Source organism: Salmo salar, chromosome ssa13 (assembly GCF_905237065.1).
Source record: "Salmo salar chromosome ssa13, Ssal_v3.1, whole genome shotgun sequence".
NCBI classification, from domain to species: Eukaryota; Metazoa; Chordata; class Actinopteri; order Salmoniformes; family Salmonidae; genus Salmo; species Salmo salar.
Window position 1 is genome coordinate 57,390,620 of NC_059454.1, and position 16,930 is coordinate 57,407,549.

The following is a 16,930-nucleotide window of genomic DNA, read 5'->3' on the forward strand; positions in this document are numbered from 1 at the left end:
TGTGTTAGCTCTGTGAAACCAAGAGCATGTAGAGGTGAAAATGCTCTTCGGTTGATGAAATGTAATTTCCTTATTTTATAATATCAATTTTACCAAGACAAATATGACTATTCACGTTCTGAATTGTTCAGTGGGTTCTTTCTCTAACTCAGCGTTATATCCAAAAAGTCGAATTTCGTAACCTAATACATCCGATAATAAGCACCGAGCTCTGACATAGCGGTGCGGGTTTCTTGTAACAACTTTTGAAGGTTTTGCAATTTGTGGTCGTCATCTTCAACATTGTTTCTGTTGGTCGCAAAAAGCAAAATTAGCATGACACGAGCTGAATTAAATGTGAAAGGCTTTGAAAATAAAAAGCTTGGTAAACGCTCAGTGGTCCGTTGACATTTCAGAGAGATGCATGTTTTTGTGAGAAATTTTCAAACAGGAATGTCGAATTAATATTAAAAGTGTGTATACTAAAATATGATGACTCAAAATCGATATCCATCTTACCTCTATATTGTTTTCTGTCCTACGAATTCGAGAAGAAAGCTGACGAGTTAAACGGGAAAGCCTGTCAGGTAGCCCAGAATCCAGCCTAGCTGACACGATGCAATTTTCCTGATTTTTATTTTATTTTTAAATAATTTTTAATAATTTTTTACCACTTTTTTTTCACTGTAATTCTGGCCATCCTATAAGGTTAAACACTCCAATAGCTTTTGAATGGATTATGATAGAGACATGAAGTTGGGACCATTGGTTTTCCTTGAGGATTATCGACACGATTAACATAATTGACCCATTGATCAAAAGATGCGTTTTTCTTTGGACACCTTAGAGCAGGGGCATTCAACTCTTAACCTACAAGGTCCGGAGCCTGCTGGTTTTTGTTCTACCTGATAAGTAATTGCACCCACCTGGTGTCCCAGGTCCAAGTCAGTCCCTGATTAGAGGGAAAAAAGCAAAGGGAACTGGCTTTGAGATCCAGAGTTGAATATGAGGGCCTAGAGTATGACAACTGTTTTGCACGAAAAGCTAGGGAATTTAGTCATTTATTTTGGACACACTCGCTGAACAGCTTAATGGTTTTACTGTTCAGTGCTTTTGCATCATCTTTTTGGGTCCTCTGGCTACGGAAAGTGGAGCAGCTAGATGAGCTATAATTGTCCACACTTGGTATCAATAATTCACCTGGGGATTATCATCAGATACACTTAGGTATCTCACTGTTCTTATTGGGAGACTGGATCCTGTCTAGCCCTATTCTAAAGTATCCAGGGAAACCATCAAATATTTGTATTAGAAATCTACATAATACTCATGACATTTTAAGTCTGCCATGTTTATTACAACATTGCTTTCACCACAAGCATTGGTCATGAAGCGTTCCCCTTGCTACTAACTGTCTACTCGATTAGTGAGAGAGAATCAGTTGCATAAGAACCGGTTTTCCTAATGTGTGTTGCTGCTGTGTGCAGATGGACCGGTTTGAGAAGGCTGTGTACTACCTGGATGCTGTGGTGTCCTTTATTGAGTGTGGAAACGCACTGGAGAAGAGTGCTCAGGAGGCTAAGTCTCCCTTCCCCATGTATGCCGAGACCGTGGAGCTCATCAAGTAAGAACAAATGGCTGTATTTCTCGACAACTTCTTTACGACATGTTTTAACATATTTTCAACATGATATCGCTGACAGATATGGCAGCTCTGCTTCTAGCTCCAAAGCAACTTTCCATTATTTTGTTTTACAAGCATTCCACTACATCTGCAATAACATCTGCTAAATATGTGTATGTGACCAATACAATTTGATATCAAATAGAAATGATCTTCATTGTAGCAATTACCTTTCATAAAGACACCATAGACCCAAAATTGCACAAATGGACAAATAATTAACTGAATTGACAGTATACCATAATATTATGAAACCTCTTGAGTGCTTGTGTGCCTACTGAGAACCAGTCATTAGTCTCTCACTCTCTTTCTCTCCATCTCTGTCTCCGTCTGTGTGTATGTCTTAGGTACACTATGAAGTTAAAGAGCTACATGGCCCCAGACGCTACGTCAGCAGACAAACGGCTAGCCGTGTTGTGGTAGGTGTCCTGACTCATCACTCAATAGATTCCATTTAGAGCGTGTATGGACTTTAGTGTCATTGTGCCACTGCTCATTGAGTCACTCTGCTAAAGTTCATTCATCCCTCCCTCCCACTCCAGCCTGCGATGCCAGTCCCTCCTCTACCTGCGACTGTTCAAGCTGAGGAAGGAGAGTGCACTGAAATACTCTAAAACACTCACGGAGCACCTGAAGGTAATTTATTTTCCTCGGTACAAGTTCATAGTTGTGATATTTTTGTTTAAGTGTGCATTCCTTTAATTTATTGTTGTATGGATCAGAAAAATGACAGACATTCATGTTACATTGCTTATGTTTATTTGTTTATAGCAAATTGCTCGTGTTTATTCTGCATTTCAATTTGCGTTTTTCAGAATTCCTTGAGTAACACCCAAGCGCCCTCTCCTGGAATGGGAAAGTAAGACATTTTTGTTGTTGCATGCTGTCTTGAGACCAACAGTCTTCTTAAATGTATTTCACGTGTGAGGAAGTGAGAGTCATAAATTAATGGTCCAGATGTAATGCTCAATCATGGTGGAAAAATCTCGTTTTGAGTAGTTGTGATTCTCCTCTTACCATCCATCTGCATCTCCCTTTGTCTTTCAGTAAAGCGGCTGGCATGCCCTCTCCAGTCTCTCCCAAGCTGTCCCCAGGTAGTGCCGGTAGCTACTCATCAGGCACATCCAGCGGCAGCTCCTCGGTCACCATTCCCCAACGCATCCACCAGATGGCTGCCAGCTACGTCCAGGTCACCTCCAACTTCCTCTACGCCACCGAGGTGTGGGACCAAGCAGAGCAGCTGGCCAAAGAACAGAAAGGTACCTGACTCACTCTCTCTTATCAGCTTCATCAGCACAACAAGAAACTTGACGGGGGGGCTCCTATATAGAATGCATATGGCAGTGTTAGCCCAACTTCCAAGGTATCAATATCCTATCAAGTGCTTGTTTTAAGACATTAGATCAAAAAATGGAATACTACTATTAGATTTGAAACTAACTCTTAAGTGTTGAGCTAGCAAGCCATTCCTAGGCAAGAGGTCTCTGACTGTTAAGGGTTTACCTTGTCTTATCCTTGCTGTGACCTGTCTATTTTGCAGAGTTCTTCACGGAGCTGGACAAGGTGATGGGCCCTCTGATCTTCAACACCAGCAGCATGACTGAACTGGTGCGCTTCACACGGCAGGGCCTACACTGGTTGCGGCTGGACGCTAAGCTGATTCCCTGAAGGATGCTATAACCCCCCCATCCCCGCTGCCCCTCCATGCACACATGAACTATAACACTGTGTCCATTTTTCTACACCAGCTTGCCAAAAACACTGAGCGATATTGAGCATCTTAGACCTACAACTATCCCACGGGGGAGGAGGATTAAGCTATCTGTACATACTAGCAAATCCACTATTAGTGGTCTTTGTCATATCTTTGGGTTGTGCAAAAGAAAGTCATTGTTCTATTTGGCACAAGGCTTTTGCAGAATTATTTTAGATGAAATACACAGTTCTATAGGCTATAAGCACATTATTCACATTTGGCTTTTATTTATATAGAGAATTTTTTTTTTTTTACCAAAGTACTTCCTTCAAACCAAAGGTGCTTTAAAACTAAGGTTTGTCTCTTATCTTTTTTTGTGCCTTGTATCTGATCTACAGGAAACTAGAATATACCATGTGTTGAAATGCAGATCCAGCAAAGTTGGTGGGGATTTAAATGGTTTGATCAAATCAAATGTTTCAAATCAAATTTGGAGACATTTTAAAGAGTTATTTCAGGCTTCCAAACGTGACTTTTTGGAATAGTACTGGACGCTAGCTGTGATCAGTGGGTTGAAGGCAGTCTTAATGGTGTGTGAAGTGACCGAGAGCTTGGTTTGCCTGACAGATATCACTGACGCATGCACACATTACTCTTAACAGTTGCCATTTGAAGGGGAGGTAGCGCACAGATGACCACATTTGGCGTTCGCCTGTGATACATCATTCAATTGATTTTGTTTAAGTTACTTTCATCGTTCTGAAGCACCATTTCCTATTTGTCAATGAGTTCTTCCTATGAAATCTAATTTGACTGTAGTTGGAAGGTTTTTTTTGTTGATGAATTGCCCAGAGAGATCATTCATTTCTAAACAAGGTGTTATTGTTCTATTTGATTACTTATAGGTTTGTACCGGAAAGGGTTGCTGTATTTTTCTAAGGCGCAGCAGGGTGTGGTTGGTATTGCAAATGTTATCCTTGAAACACAATGTAATTATTTGTATAGTTTCTTCAAAAATTGCCTGGTGAAAGCAGATACTTACTGCAAGGAAGGACATGAATGCACTTGCATTTTAAAACTACAATTCTTTTTATAGGTTATATAGCATACACATTGGTGGTGCTTATTAGCCATACATAGATCGAATTGTAAGTACGTGAGTGTTATATTCCAGTCACAAAGTACATGGCCAATATATATTTTATTTATGTACCAAGCAGTTGCTCTGTTCAAAGTTGTTCACTTTCAGATTGTTAGGCTTGAAATGCAAAGTATTTGTATTGAATATGAAACTGTCATACTTAATTTAATGTTTAAAAGTGGTTCCTGGGTTCTCTACATAGCATAATAGTAATTTGTGTATTACAAAATATAGAAATGTAATCTATGGTCTATATTTATGGTACAGGTTAGATTGAGCTACTATAATGGTAAACTGCCCTAATATTTATGTCATTTTGTATTGTCATTAGTTTTGCAACAAGGCAACAGAAAAGTGAACTTGATGCATAAGTGGTATTGTATGATGAAGGGTTTTTTCCTATTAGCCCATGTATAATATACACATGCTGGAAACACTAGTACCTTTTTCTCATTGGCACCCTGGTCTTTAATTTTGGGAAAACTGTTATTTCTTCTTGCACTCAGAGTAATGGAAGATGTTTTATCTATGCAGGATTTTTAAAGTAAAATCTTTGTAAATCATTTTTTTGGCTTTTAGTTTCAAATCAGGAATTTCCACTTTTTAATTGTTGGCCAAAACCTATTTTGTTTGACACAAATGTCCAATGCTTTTAGCTTATGCTTCATGCTTGTCCACTGATTTACTGGTATACATCTGTTTTTGTAACCAAACATGGATGGCTTAAGCCATTTTATACCTTAAGCTGGAGGCCACTTTTCTCAGATATTTCTCTGTGTGTGTGTTCATGTAGCCATGTCTTCATACACTGGTAAACTTTTAAGTACAGCTGCAAGGCTTGTGTTCCATCCTATTCAGATGTACAAAAGATGATGAGGATAATTTTAACACTTCTCACAAGGCTTTCACTCATATCTATTTGTTTTTTTGCCACTTTAGCTTGTCAACCATTTTTTTTTCTCTCTTTGTTTGGCTTTTACTGAATATTATTTTGTGTTTGGAAGATATTGTGTGGGTTGTTTGATACCATATTTCAATGTAAGTATAGTTAGTTATAACTTGAATAAATCCAGGGTAAAATGAAATGTTCTGACCTTCAATAGAAAGACTTAACACTTGCATGTCTCTATTTAAATACAAATATGTACAAATTGTATATAAAATATTTCTTTTAGGGTAAATTTCTACTACAGTTTAACATTTGTATTGAAATTAAGTTGTAAATACAATTTGAGATTATATGCACATTTTCTGAGCTTTTTTCTTCAAAAAATGTTAGATGACACTTGAGTCTCTGAACACTGTATATCAATATGTTTATTAATCATTTTTGTTACTGTATTGTATGCCTTGTCTCCTGCTTCACCAATGTCTGTCATTATCATTGTCATAAGCATTATCATCATTGATGTCTTTAGATCAAGTGCTAATATTATATTTTCTGTATTTGATATGGAGACATTTAAATCCATGCAATGTATATTGTTGTTCAGATTGAATGGATGGATGTTGGTGTGAGATGTACAGTTGATCATAAGAAAACCATCTCAGTTTCTACTTCACGTGAGAAAGCTCTAGCCCTTTTGAAATTGATCCGAGATGTCTTTTGAGATATTTCTGTATGTTAAGCAGTTGTAGAAGTTTATACAGTATGTTGTACTTATTTTTAACTGTCTCATCAGCATACAAAGTACAGTAGTTTTAATTGGGTTAGTTTTAAACTATTGATAACAGATGTATTATGGATGCAATATTAAGTAAAGGTACTCTTATGAGTTTGTTATTCAAACTTGGAATAACATGTAATTTAAAATCTCTTGTGAAGTATTACTTGTTACTAATGAGATTTCTGAGTCTGTCCTGAATATAATTTGTATTTTGCTGTATTGAGAATAAAATATATATGGTTATGTTTAATTTACCTGTGGTTTCCAATACATTGTACCATTATGTCAATACACTTGGCTGTAGATGTATATAAGAATGTGATTTTTGTTGATTGTGGAAACCTCATTCATTGAACACATCACATTTTAAGACCGAGCTCTTAAATGGCTGCTGGCTTCTCTTAAGAAACCCCACATATCTGGAAATTCCCCCCCTTTATTGCAAAGGCTAGTCATACTGGCCCTTGTACCTGTTGTTCCAAGGCCTGAATTGCCACCCTGTGGACATGAATTGTAATGGCACTATATTGACTGTTTACCTTGGAACCAGTCTTGGAAACATTTTAAAATGCCAAGTGGGGCTTTCTGATCTGCCTGACAAGGTCCCCTGGTCATCTGAGGGGAAGTATCCCAAAACCGATCAACAGTAAAAAGAGCTGTATTCTGGAGTGACCATGCATCTGCATGGTTACTTTCTCTGTAAGTGGTGTAACAACATTGTTGGGTCCCCGGCAATAGAGCATGTGCTTAACGATGCTAGACCGTGCATTACTGAAACAAAGTAGTTTGTATAGCTCTAGTATGCAAAGGCTCTTAAAAATGATTAGCTACTTTCAACCCACATTGCACTGCTTGGGGAACATTAACCCTTTTGTGCCAAGGGAATAGACACCGATGTTCAGATTATATGCACACTTATTTCTAAAGGGCTTCCCTATTAAATAAAGGTAATGTCTTACAATTAAAGACAAGAACAGACTGTAGTTGGCCTTTTGTTATGGTGTGTAAGAAACTTAGTTGCTTATTGTACAAACATTCCACAGGCATTTCTTAACCTGTCTGGTGACCTTCAGCTTGTATAACCTAGTTATATGGGTTGGAGATGAATAACATTTAAACTCCCCTTTATGCTTGAATAAATAATTTGAAATAAGATAGGGGTTCAAATCCAAGTCATTCTTAATGACTTGCAATCAATTTCTAAGGGGAGTATTTCATAGAAGGGCTAGTATTCGGAAAGCTCCGCCCACTCATCTGCCCATTGGTTGGGCTGGAATGCTATGCAAGTCTATTACCTTTCAGACTTTTCTTTCCTGTGTGGCCAAGGTAGCCATACGGGAAGCGTATTAGCTGTGTTCTTTCTCAAATGCCATTTGTTAAATATTTTCAATCAGGTGAAAGTTTTTATTCAGTTTGAGTAAAAAATAAGCTTAATCTCACCTGAGCGACGCAAGGATTCGCAGATACTTTCAACGTCGAGCACCCAGGTATGTTTATTATTATGACGTTTAGCAGGTGTATCGGTATCGTACTCTCCACCAACCTGTTACAGTTTCGGTCCTCCTGGCCAGGAATAGTTTAGCCATTTAGGCTACTGACTATAAATCTGTAGGCGAGAGTGGGGTAAATTGAGCCAAAGGGTTCAATTCAGCCACCATGGTTTCTAGGAAACCATACGCAACATTAATCATTTGACCAAATATTTAAGATGAGGTCATCATTTCAAGGAGTCTGTGAAGGAAGAAACCACACGGAGAAAGTGGCAAACAAGTTAGGTTCAAAAAACAAATTTTCACCAAGTCAAATTAATTTATTGTGTTAGAGGGTTCATGATACTTATATCTAAACCAAAGTAGATCATTTTAAATGTGCAATATGCAGAAATCACTCTGCAGTTTCCTGGTTGCAAAAATTTGAATAATTCGCCTAATTTCAGTTTGTGAGAAAACAAGCATAGTGTAGAGAATCATTGTACCATCTAAACCTCTGTCAAATATATTTTCAATAACCAATGATATTGTATTTTCAACTGTTTGAAGCTGGTGTAGAAAACCGAAAGTAAAAGGACCAAAAATTAAACTTCATTATGGAAAGCATAGAAATAGTGCACATAGAACATATCTATCACTTCTTAGACTTGCTTTCATTGAAAATGACAGATCTGTAACTAACATTTCTATGTGAATTTGGTATGGTTGCCCCCAAAATTACATATTGCAGCTATTAGATTGTTCTATAAATCATTTGGGGTCTCTAAGCTTCATTATGAGGTCCTAAACCTAGCGTAAGTGTATCCTTATCATCAAAATGTTTGCCTTGGGTAAGTTGAGCCAATGGCCATGGGGTAAGCCCATGGAAAGTTTAGCAAATTTAAGTGTTTTCTTCCCAGGAATAATTCAAGGCATTATCATTGGAATATGAGGTAACAACAGGTCTTGGCCTATGTTTCAATTATCTATTTTTAAGTACAAGGCGTTTGTTAGGTGTTAAGCCGGTGTTGAATTGTGCTTAAAAGACAAAAAAGCAATTGTGATTGTGTTGAATTGTGTTTGGGAAGTAAAGATAGACATGGTTTTAAAAAGGTAGTGGTAATATTTTATTCAGTACAGAAATGTGTAGGTTAACTTACCCTGTCCCATTGGCTCAACTTAACCCATAAGTTGTGCCAAGAGAATACTTTTTTTGGGACAAGCTGTGTTTTCAAAAGTATAATATTTACATTAATTCTAACTATTTCCAGGGATACACAACATCCTGAAATATATCTAGATACAGCATCTTTGTTAGAAACAATACAATATTTTCCTTGACGGAGTCATGCTTAATGTAAAGAGACCCTATCGTTTGATAATAATGATCAAAATTGCACTTTTTATTGTATCATTGTTTTCAAAATGCTTTATTTACTGAAAATATTTCCCTAACTGTATCTACATAGGTATAATGAAGTATTTTTGCTATTGTGATGTATATTAAATAGTAAAATTACATAACTACATAGTAATTGTAACCATCCAAGTACAACGTTTTGCTTTACACCTAGGCAGTTGACTTAAAGTATTTTCAGATCTGCTAATGTGTCTGCTAATTGGACTGAGATTATAGCCTAATTGATCATGCTAAGGAAGTTGAGGTCGATAATTGATTTCGCAAAGGAATTTCTCAAGAGGCGTATTTGTAAACCATCCCTAAGCAATATATTGATCTCCTTCACTATACCATTTAATAATTCTATGTATTATTAGTGTATAATACATTTATTGTATTTTCATGAGGCTATAACTAATATAATTGAACTATAGTGTAGACTAGTTCTGTAGTGATGGGCCAGTCTATCAACATATCATGTCTCAAATTGAAGGAATGCTGTCACTTTAGATCTGGTTGAATAATGCAAGGAGGGCCTTTTAGGCTAATGACTTTTGTATGTTTAATTTAAAGTGGGAACAAAAATGACACCCATTGTTCTGTGTTGTTTTGGGGGAAACCAGACACTGGGGTTTTGTCCTGTTGCTGAAACTAAATCACTCATGCGTGGTGAACACTGCCTCTCTGTGTCCTGTCCGGTCTGGCACGCTCAGCAGTGGTCAGGACACAACTCTGCACCCACAGGTCTGCCAGGGAATGCGTTTGCATACACACTTGCATTCAACACACACACTCATAGGCGAAACACACGCAGCATACTTCTCGTCCCCCACGCTATCTCTGGCACTTATTTTCTGTCGCATTCTCCCTGACGTTGTCCGTCTCACCACTACATACCTACATTATGCAGCAGCTCATCTTTCAAGTACAGTATTCTGTACTGTTGAGTAGGCCTATCATCTGAAAAGGCTGATCACCCTGGGTCAGTCAGTCAGTATTATGTCACAGTAGACTGCATCTCCTGGAAGTACCTGAGAATTTCCAACTTGTTGGACTTCACAGACTCAGTATGATGTGTTCTGTATTAGGATTCATTAGGGATGTGCATCTTTCCTTTTCAAATGAAATAACATTTTCTTTGTTACATGTGCCAAATACAACAGATGTAGACCTTATTGCGAAGTGCTTACGAGCCCTTAACCAACAATGCAGAGTTTTTAAAAAGTAAATAAGAAAAATGTGCTAAATAAACTAACGGAAAAATAGTAACACAATAAAATAACAATAACGACGCTACAGTATATACAAGGGGCACCGGTACTGAGTCAATGTGCAGGGGTACGGGTTAGTCGAGGTAAATTGAGGTAATATGTACATGTAGGTAGGGGTAAAGTGGGTATGCATAGATAATAAACAGAGTAGCAGCAGCAGCCTGTGAAGGAATGTGAGTGACTGTGTGTGTGTCGGTGTAGTATGTGTGAGTGTGTGTTTAGAGTCCAGTGAGTGTACATCGAACCTGTGCAAAACAGTCAGTGCAAAGAAGAATAAAACAAGGGGGGGTCCGGGTAGCCATTTGGTTAACTGTTCAGCAGTCTTATGGCTTGGGGGTAGAAGCTGTTAAGGAGCCTTTTGGTGCCAGACTTGCCGCTCTCGTACCACTTGCACTGTACGCACTACCTTCTGTAGCGCCTTGTGGTCGAATGTCGAGCAATTGCCATACCAAGCGATGATGCAACCAGTCAAGATGCTCTTGACGGTGCAGCAGTAGAAGTTTTTGAGGACCTGATGTCCCATGCCAAATCTTTTCAGCCTCCTGAGGGGGAATAGGTGTTGTCGTGCCCTCTTCATAATTGTGTTGGTGTGTTTGGACCATGATATGCCCTTAGTGATGTGGACACCAAGGAACTTGGAAGCTCTCAACCCGCTCTCAAGACGATTCGATATGTACCTAGATACATGGGCTCCCTCTAACGTTTGTTGCATAAACACATTCATTTTCCATTCTAAATTCAAATCTGCTCCTGATGGAGCTCATGAGCAGGATCTGTCTGAGCTGACTTCTCTCTCTGTGTGTTTGTGTGTGTGAGTGATGTACATGTCAGTGATGTATGTAGGCACCTGAGCTGAGCCATAAGGGAAACTGGGCATCTACCATCCCACTCTCAGCTAAGGGACCAATGTTTGCTTTTTGTCCCCCCACCTTTGATCTGAATTCACCATCATAGTGTTTGAGCTATTCATGTATCAATATAAATATATATTTTTAAATTAGCTATGACATGGCCAATGAATATATAGGACAACTTTGGATTTCACCCCATCTCAAAATCAAATGGTTTAGACCGTTTGTACATTTTTACAGAGAACTTTTCTATCCTTGTTATGAAATTGTAAACTTTACCCTGTATATCTAAAAATGACCACCACCTGAATATTCAAAATAAAATCAAATGTAGCCTAAGCCCCGATCAGCAGATAGGCTATATATATAGCCAGATGTTTCGTTTCTCAGGCGGTAGCTTAGGCTATTTTATTCCGGTAAAACACAATTTTCAACAGCACATTTGATAACAATAACCTAGCGAATTACATTGGTTGTCACTCACCTAATAAAGCCTAATATTACGCAAGCCATTTTACAAACATTTGACTGCTGAAGGTGACATGTGGCCTAACTCTCATTGGTCAGCACGCAAAGCAGGGCACAGTGCACAGTTTCAGTAGGCTACTGATATTGCCTGGGTTGTTCGGCATGCAAAATGACTTGTTGATCATAGACTCAACATAGTTGCATGCTTAGTTCAACACTGAAGGAGAAGATGCATCAGTTGTCACACAAGATGAGGTATTTTCTGAAAGTAGAAAGAAAGTAGGCTAATATAAAAAATAAAAACCTTTTAATCAATTTTATGGCTGATTCCTGCTACATTTGGATTGGTTTGGGGTCCCATGGACCGATGCACTCACATCTTACAGGCTGACTACACCGTTCGTGTTGCAAAATAAATTTAGAAGTCTATGTTATACAATTATTGCACCCACACTGCTCGCGTGCGCCAACGAGCGTCTGCGTTGTCAAGGGCTAAAATAGAAGTCAGTTCTATTTCTGACGCAGATCGTGCTGCAAGTCCTGCCTCTCCCATCTCCTCATTGGTTTATAGAAGCAGGTACCCACGTGCTATCTCCTCATTGGTTATACCCACTTGGGTGACTGAAAGACGACCGAGGTCATTGGCGGCAATGCACCTAATTTATGAAAGTTGCCAATCGCAATATAAAGTCAAGAGAATAAAAGGCCTGGAAGGAAGAGAGATGACTAGAAACGATTCGGTTGACCGTTTTATGTGTTAATTAATTGGCGGAGTAGAGGACATTGTGCATTTCAGGTAAAATAACAACTCAATGTTTATATCCCATGACAAATTAGCTAGCAACAGCAAGCTAGTAAGTACAAGCTAACTAGCTAAATTGGCATAAATGTTTAATGCTTTTCGACCTGTCCCCAAATTAATGTAATTGGTTCAGAGTTTGTTTTGATATTTTAACCTACATGTCGTGATCGCGTTTGGTGTGGGGGGACAAAATAAATGTATGCACGATGGCGCACGTGCGCATCCGGTTTGGGTTCCGTGTTAGAGCGTTGTCACGTCTTAGAGCGTTTTCATCTTAGAGCATTTTTTGAGCTCTAATTCAAATCAGAGTTAGATTATTTGTTACATAGTGTCCATGCAAGTAATTTGTTTATTGTCCAAAAATGCTCACATTAAATCCATTTATGATTATCATGGAGCACCACTTGTGTGCAGTGGCGATTTTAGCATGTAAATCTTGGAGAGGCAAAAAAATAAACATTTACATTTACGTAATTTAGCAGACGCTCTTATCCAGAGCGACTTAGAAGGATTACTTAATCCTATCCCAGGTATTCCTTAAAGAGGTGGGGTTTCAGGTGTCTCCGGAAGGTGGTGATTGACTCCGCTGTCCTGGCGTCGTGAGGGAGCTTGTTCCACCATTGGGGTGCCAGAGCAGCGAACAGTTTTGACTGGGCTGAGCGGGAACTGTGCTTCCGCAGAGGTAGGGAGGCGAGCAGGCCAGAGGTGGATGAACGCAGTGCCCTTCTTTGGGTGTAGGGACTGATCAGAGCCTGAAGGTACGGAGGTGCCATTCCCCTCACAGCTCCGTAGGCAAGCACCATGGTCTTGTAGCAGATGCGAGCTTCAACTGGAAGCCAGTGGAGTGTGCGAAGGAGCGGGGTGACGTGAGAGAACGTTGGAAGGTTGAACACCAGACGGGCTGCGGCGTTCTGGATGAGTTGTAGGGGTTTGATGGCACAGGCAGGGAGCCCCGCCAACAGCGATCCAGACGGGAGATGACAAGTGCCTGGATTAGGACCTGCGCCGCTTCCTGTGTGAGGCAGGGTCGTACTCTGCGAATGTTGTAGAGCATGAACCTGCAGGATCGGGTCACCGCCTTGATGTTAGCGGAGAACGACAGGGTGTTGTCCAGGGTCACGCCAAGGCTCTTAGCACTCTGGGAGGAGGACACAATGGAGTTGTCAACCGTGATGGCGAGATCATGGAACGGGCAGTCCTTCCCCGGGAGGAAGAGCAGCTCCGTCTTGCCGAGGTTCAGCTTGAGGTGGTGATCCGTCATCCACACTGATATGTCTGCCAGACATGCAGAGATTCGATTCACCACCTGGTTATCAGAAGGGGCAAAGGAGAAGATTAATTGTGTGTCGTCTGCGTTGCAATGATAGGAGAGACCATGTGACCAAAGTGGGATGCATGCCAGCAAAGACACTACACTACACAACACTAACAATACATTAATTGCACTATAACGGTGACGAATGGTGCCCACAAACTGTTAGGGCCTACATAAAGCTGTCCCAACAGCAGCCCAAACATCTAACCACTGCTACACCTGGCTATCAGCGGAGCCTTGTCTGGCAGCGAAACCGTTCATTCAGCCTCATTTACTGCCTTTTAAAAAAACATGGCTGACTTGCTTAAACAAATGTGGTTTCTAATGACAATTTAGATCTACAAACTATGGCGTAAGGGGACGACAAGCGGATAAGATTTCGATTAAGACATTAATGAGCGAGCTAGGACGGATGTAGTCAATATAACTATTTGTTTAGCACTTTTAAAATGTACACCTAAAGAATTCAGAACATGGGCCACTCTTACAGTGTTCTACCTCTACACCAAGTCAGAACCGTAGGATAAATAAAGGGGGCATATATCAGACAATGAAAGCTCTTACAATATTCAATGATTACATTTATCTAAAAAAGGTTATAGACTACATGTGCACCACCAAGTCAGAACAGTAGGTGAAATTAAGAGGGGAAAATAGACCAAATTATTAGCGTGAGGCACATGGGCTACTAACATCTTACTACACAACATACACGTATGTATACTGTAGCTAAGAAAGTAATACTATCTCCCTGACATATTACATAATTTATGCAGCAGCATACATTACATTTTTGGACTCACCTTGTTGTGCTGTGCTCACTTGGACAGGTGGTCCTTCGTGGGCAAATTTTGTCATCATAGTCTGGCATTCTCTGGATTGATGGTGCTTTCAAAACAACTGGGAACTCGGAAAAAAGCATGGTCGAATCATGATGACGTCATTGATCTTCAGGTCGTAGCTCTAGAAAGAGGCTGGATTTACAATTCCAAGTTGGATGATCATTCAAAGCGTATTTTCCCAGTCAGAGGTCATTTATTCCTGAATTCCCAGTTAACTTGACTTCAGTGAGTTCAAGACTTCTCAGTTCCGAGTTAAGTTGTTTTGAGGGTTGCACAAATCATGCTTAGTTGACAGCACGGCCAATGTTGAATGTTTATCATTTTAAACTTGGTAAATAGCCCCTTATTCTGAAATTTGGGACCACACAGGCACTCCACTGAATAGCAAGCTAGTGATTGCGTTGCAATGCATCCAGTTAACCACTGTCACTGATTCCTTCCAAACCATTCATTGTGGAATTTGCAATTTCCAAATGACTGTGTAATGTTTATGTCCAATGGCCGATGAGCACCAATATGTTTTATCTATAATTTATCTTAATTATTTCTCTTCGTATGACAAGGATTAAAAAGGATTGGCCAATAGATTTTCGACTTGATTCATGATGATGACTGCTAGCTAAGATTTTGCATGTATGTTGACATGATCCGTTCAATCAAAGCTACTGCATATATAACGTGATTTGACATAATTTTATCTGTGGCCAATGACCTTAAGCCTTCTTGGATGGGCACTTCTAATGTAACTCTATGGCAGCACCAAAGGGGCTTGAATTTTCTAGCTCTACCCTTAGACTTGGCGGTGACGTCATGTCCCCATGAGTGACAGAACATTGAGCCAATCACGGCGCAATGCTCCATATTGTTTGCTGGCATGCCCCACCACCACAGAACGCACTGAGCTTGGCTGAAACACCTGCATTTTGGAGCTGCCTTACTCAAGAAAACAAAAAAGAGACCATGTTTGTATGCAGCTTTATTAACTCATGTATATATATATTTTTTAATTGTTTGCAAACTGAAATGTGATATGTATTAATGCAAAAAGAACATGCAAAACAGGCAAGCCCACAAATGTTTTGATTTATTATTTTGTGTGTCCCAATCTTCATATTACTTTTGCTTTGGTCTTCCAACAACATGCTGGAGGAAATAGCTGCTCTAACTGCTTCGTGAATAGGCTATGTCCCCAATCCGATAATCTGCGTCGGATGCGCGCATAAATACGCTGCTACTCACAGAATGTTTCAGACATATCAAGTTATGATGTTGTGTGCATTTCATCAAATGTGTGACTCTTGGTTTTCTCCTGTGTTTGGTCTGGACTGCCTTCTTACCTGAAGCGAACCGCACCACTGTACAAATTGAATCGGACCGAGACCACCCTTTTTGAGCAAACCACAGTGTGTTGTTTAGTGCGGATAGTGTTCACACCAATCCAAGCGAACCGAACTAAGGGGGTAAACGCACCAGAGTTTGGAAAAACTGCACCAAACCAATTTGGTGTGAAAACCTCCCTAAACCATCCTTCTGCTGCCAAATCCACTACACAATTTGCAGCCAAACCAGTAAGTCATGGCAAATGCCACGGCAAATGCCCCAACAAAAGTCACTAAACCAACATAATTAGATGTACAAACACTGAGCGTCGCCTGGAGTACTTTTCCACTGTTGAACAGGGACCAGCCTCCATGTAAAATAGATCAGCTATTGTTCTGCAGGCCATAACAGCAGAGGCACGATTCATTTCAGTGCATCAAGAGTTCGTATTTCATCATCCGACATCAGTTTACCTATAACAGTTTACCTATAACACATGGCTCTACTCAAATTGTATAACCTACTCTAACCCTTCCCATTGTCCCTCTGTGAAAGAGTTAATGAAGTCACCGACACACATCTGTCACCGCTATCTTCTCCTATTAACTCATGACAGGGTGCAGTGTGCAATCAGAATGACAGGAAACAGAAAACAAACAGAATGGTTAACAATGGACACTGTCGTTTGGTTATCCAGGCTGTGGTGCATGCGAGTTACAGTTCGAGGGAGCAAAGATCAGCTATTGGCAATAGAGAGGAATGTAGATGGCTGCTTGTCTGTTAATCCTGTCCCATGTATAATGGCCCAGGGTCCAGGGCTTTGATGACACGGCTGACACAATATTGATGTACTCATGGTATCACCTGACTGGCATAAGGAGGAAAACAAAAGATAAGACAGTTTCAATAGTCCATTGGCAGAATTGTTTATGACAGTTGTTAAGAGTGCTCCTAGAATTGGAAGTGGGATTTTTATTCATTTACATTTGAGTCTTTTAGCAGACGCTGTTATCAATATCTCATGTC

At 39.8% G+C, this 16,930-nt stretch overlaps 2 protein-coding genes across 5 annotated transcripts in view; both read left to right on the forward strand.

Annotated features, from left to right (window-relative positions):
• Positions 1–6,417, forward strand: part of aff4 (AF4/FMR2 family, member 4) — a 36,596-nt gene extending 30,179 nt beyond the window's left edge. For all 4 annotated transcript variants that reach the window (XM_014136799.2, XM_045693399.1, XM_014136798.2 and 1 more), the window contains 6 exons: positions 1,467–1,603; positions 2,011–2,082; positions 2,206–2,299; positions 2,479–2,522; positions 2,711–2,922; positions 3,204–6,417. In XM_014136799.2, coding sequence (XP_013992274.1) covers positions 1,467–1,603; positions 2,011–2,082; positions 2,206–2,299; positions 2,479–2,522; positions 2,711–2,922; positions 3,204–3,331 — 687 coding nt within the window. In that variant the 3' untranslated portion in view covers positions 3,332–6,417. The remainder of the gene's footprint in view (positions 1–1,466; positions 1,604–2,010; positions 2,083–2,205; positions 2,300–2,478; positions 2,523–2,710; positions 2,923–3,203) is intronic.
• Positions 6,418–7,437: 1,020 nt separating this feature from the next.
• Positions 7,438–16,930, forward strand: part of shroom1 (shroom family member 1) — a 45,815-nt gene continuing 36,322 nt past the window's right edge. The window contains exon 1 of the mRNA XM_014136803.2: positions 7,438–7,654. The gene's annotated coding sequence lies outside the window, so the exon portion shown is untranslated. The remainder of the gene's footprint in view (positions 7,655–16,930) is intronic.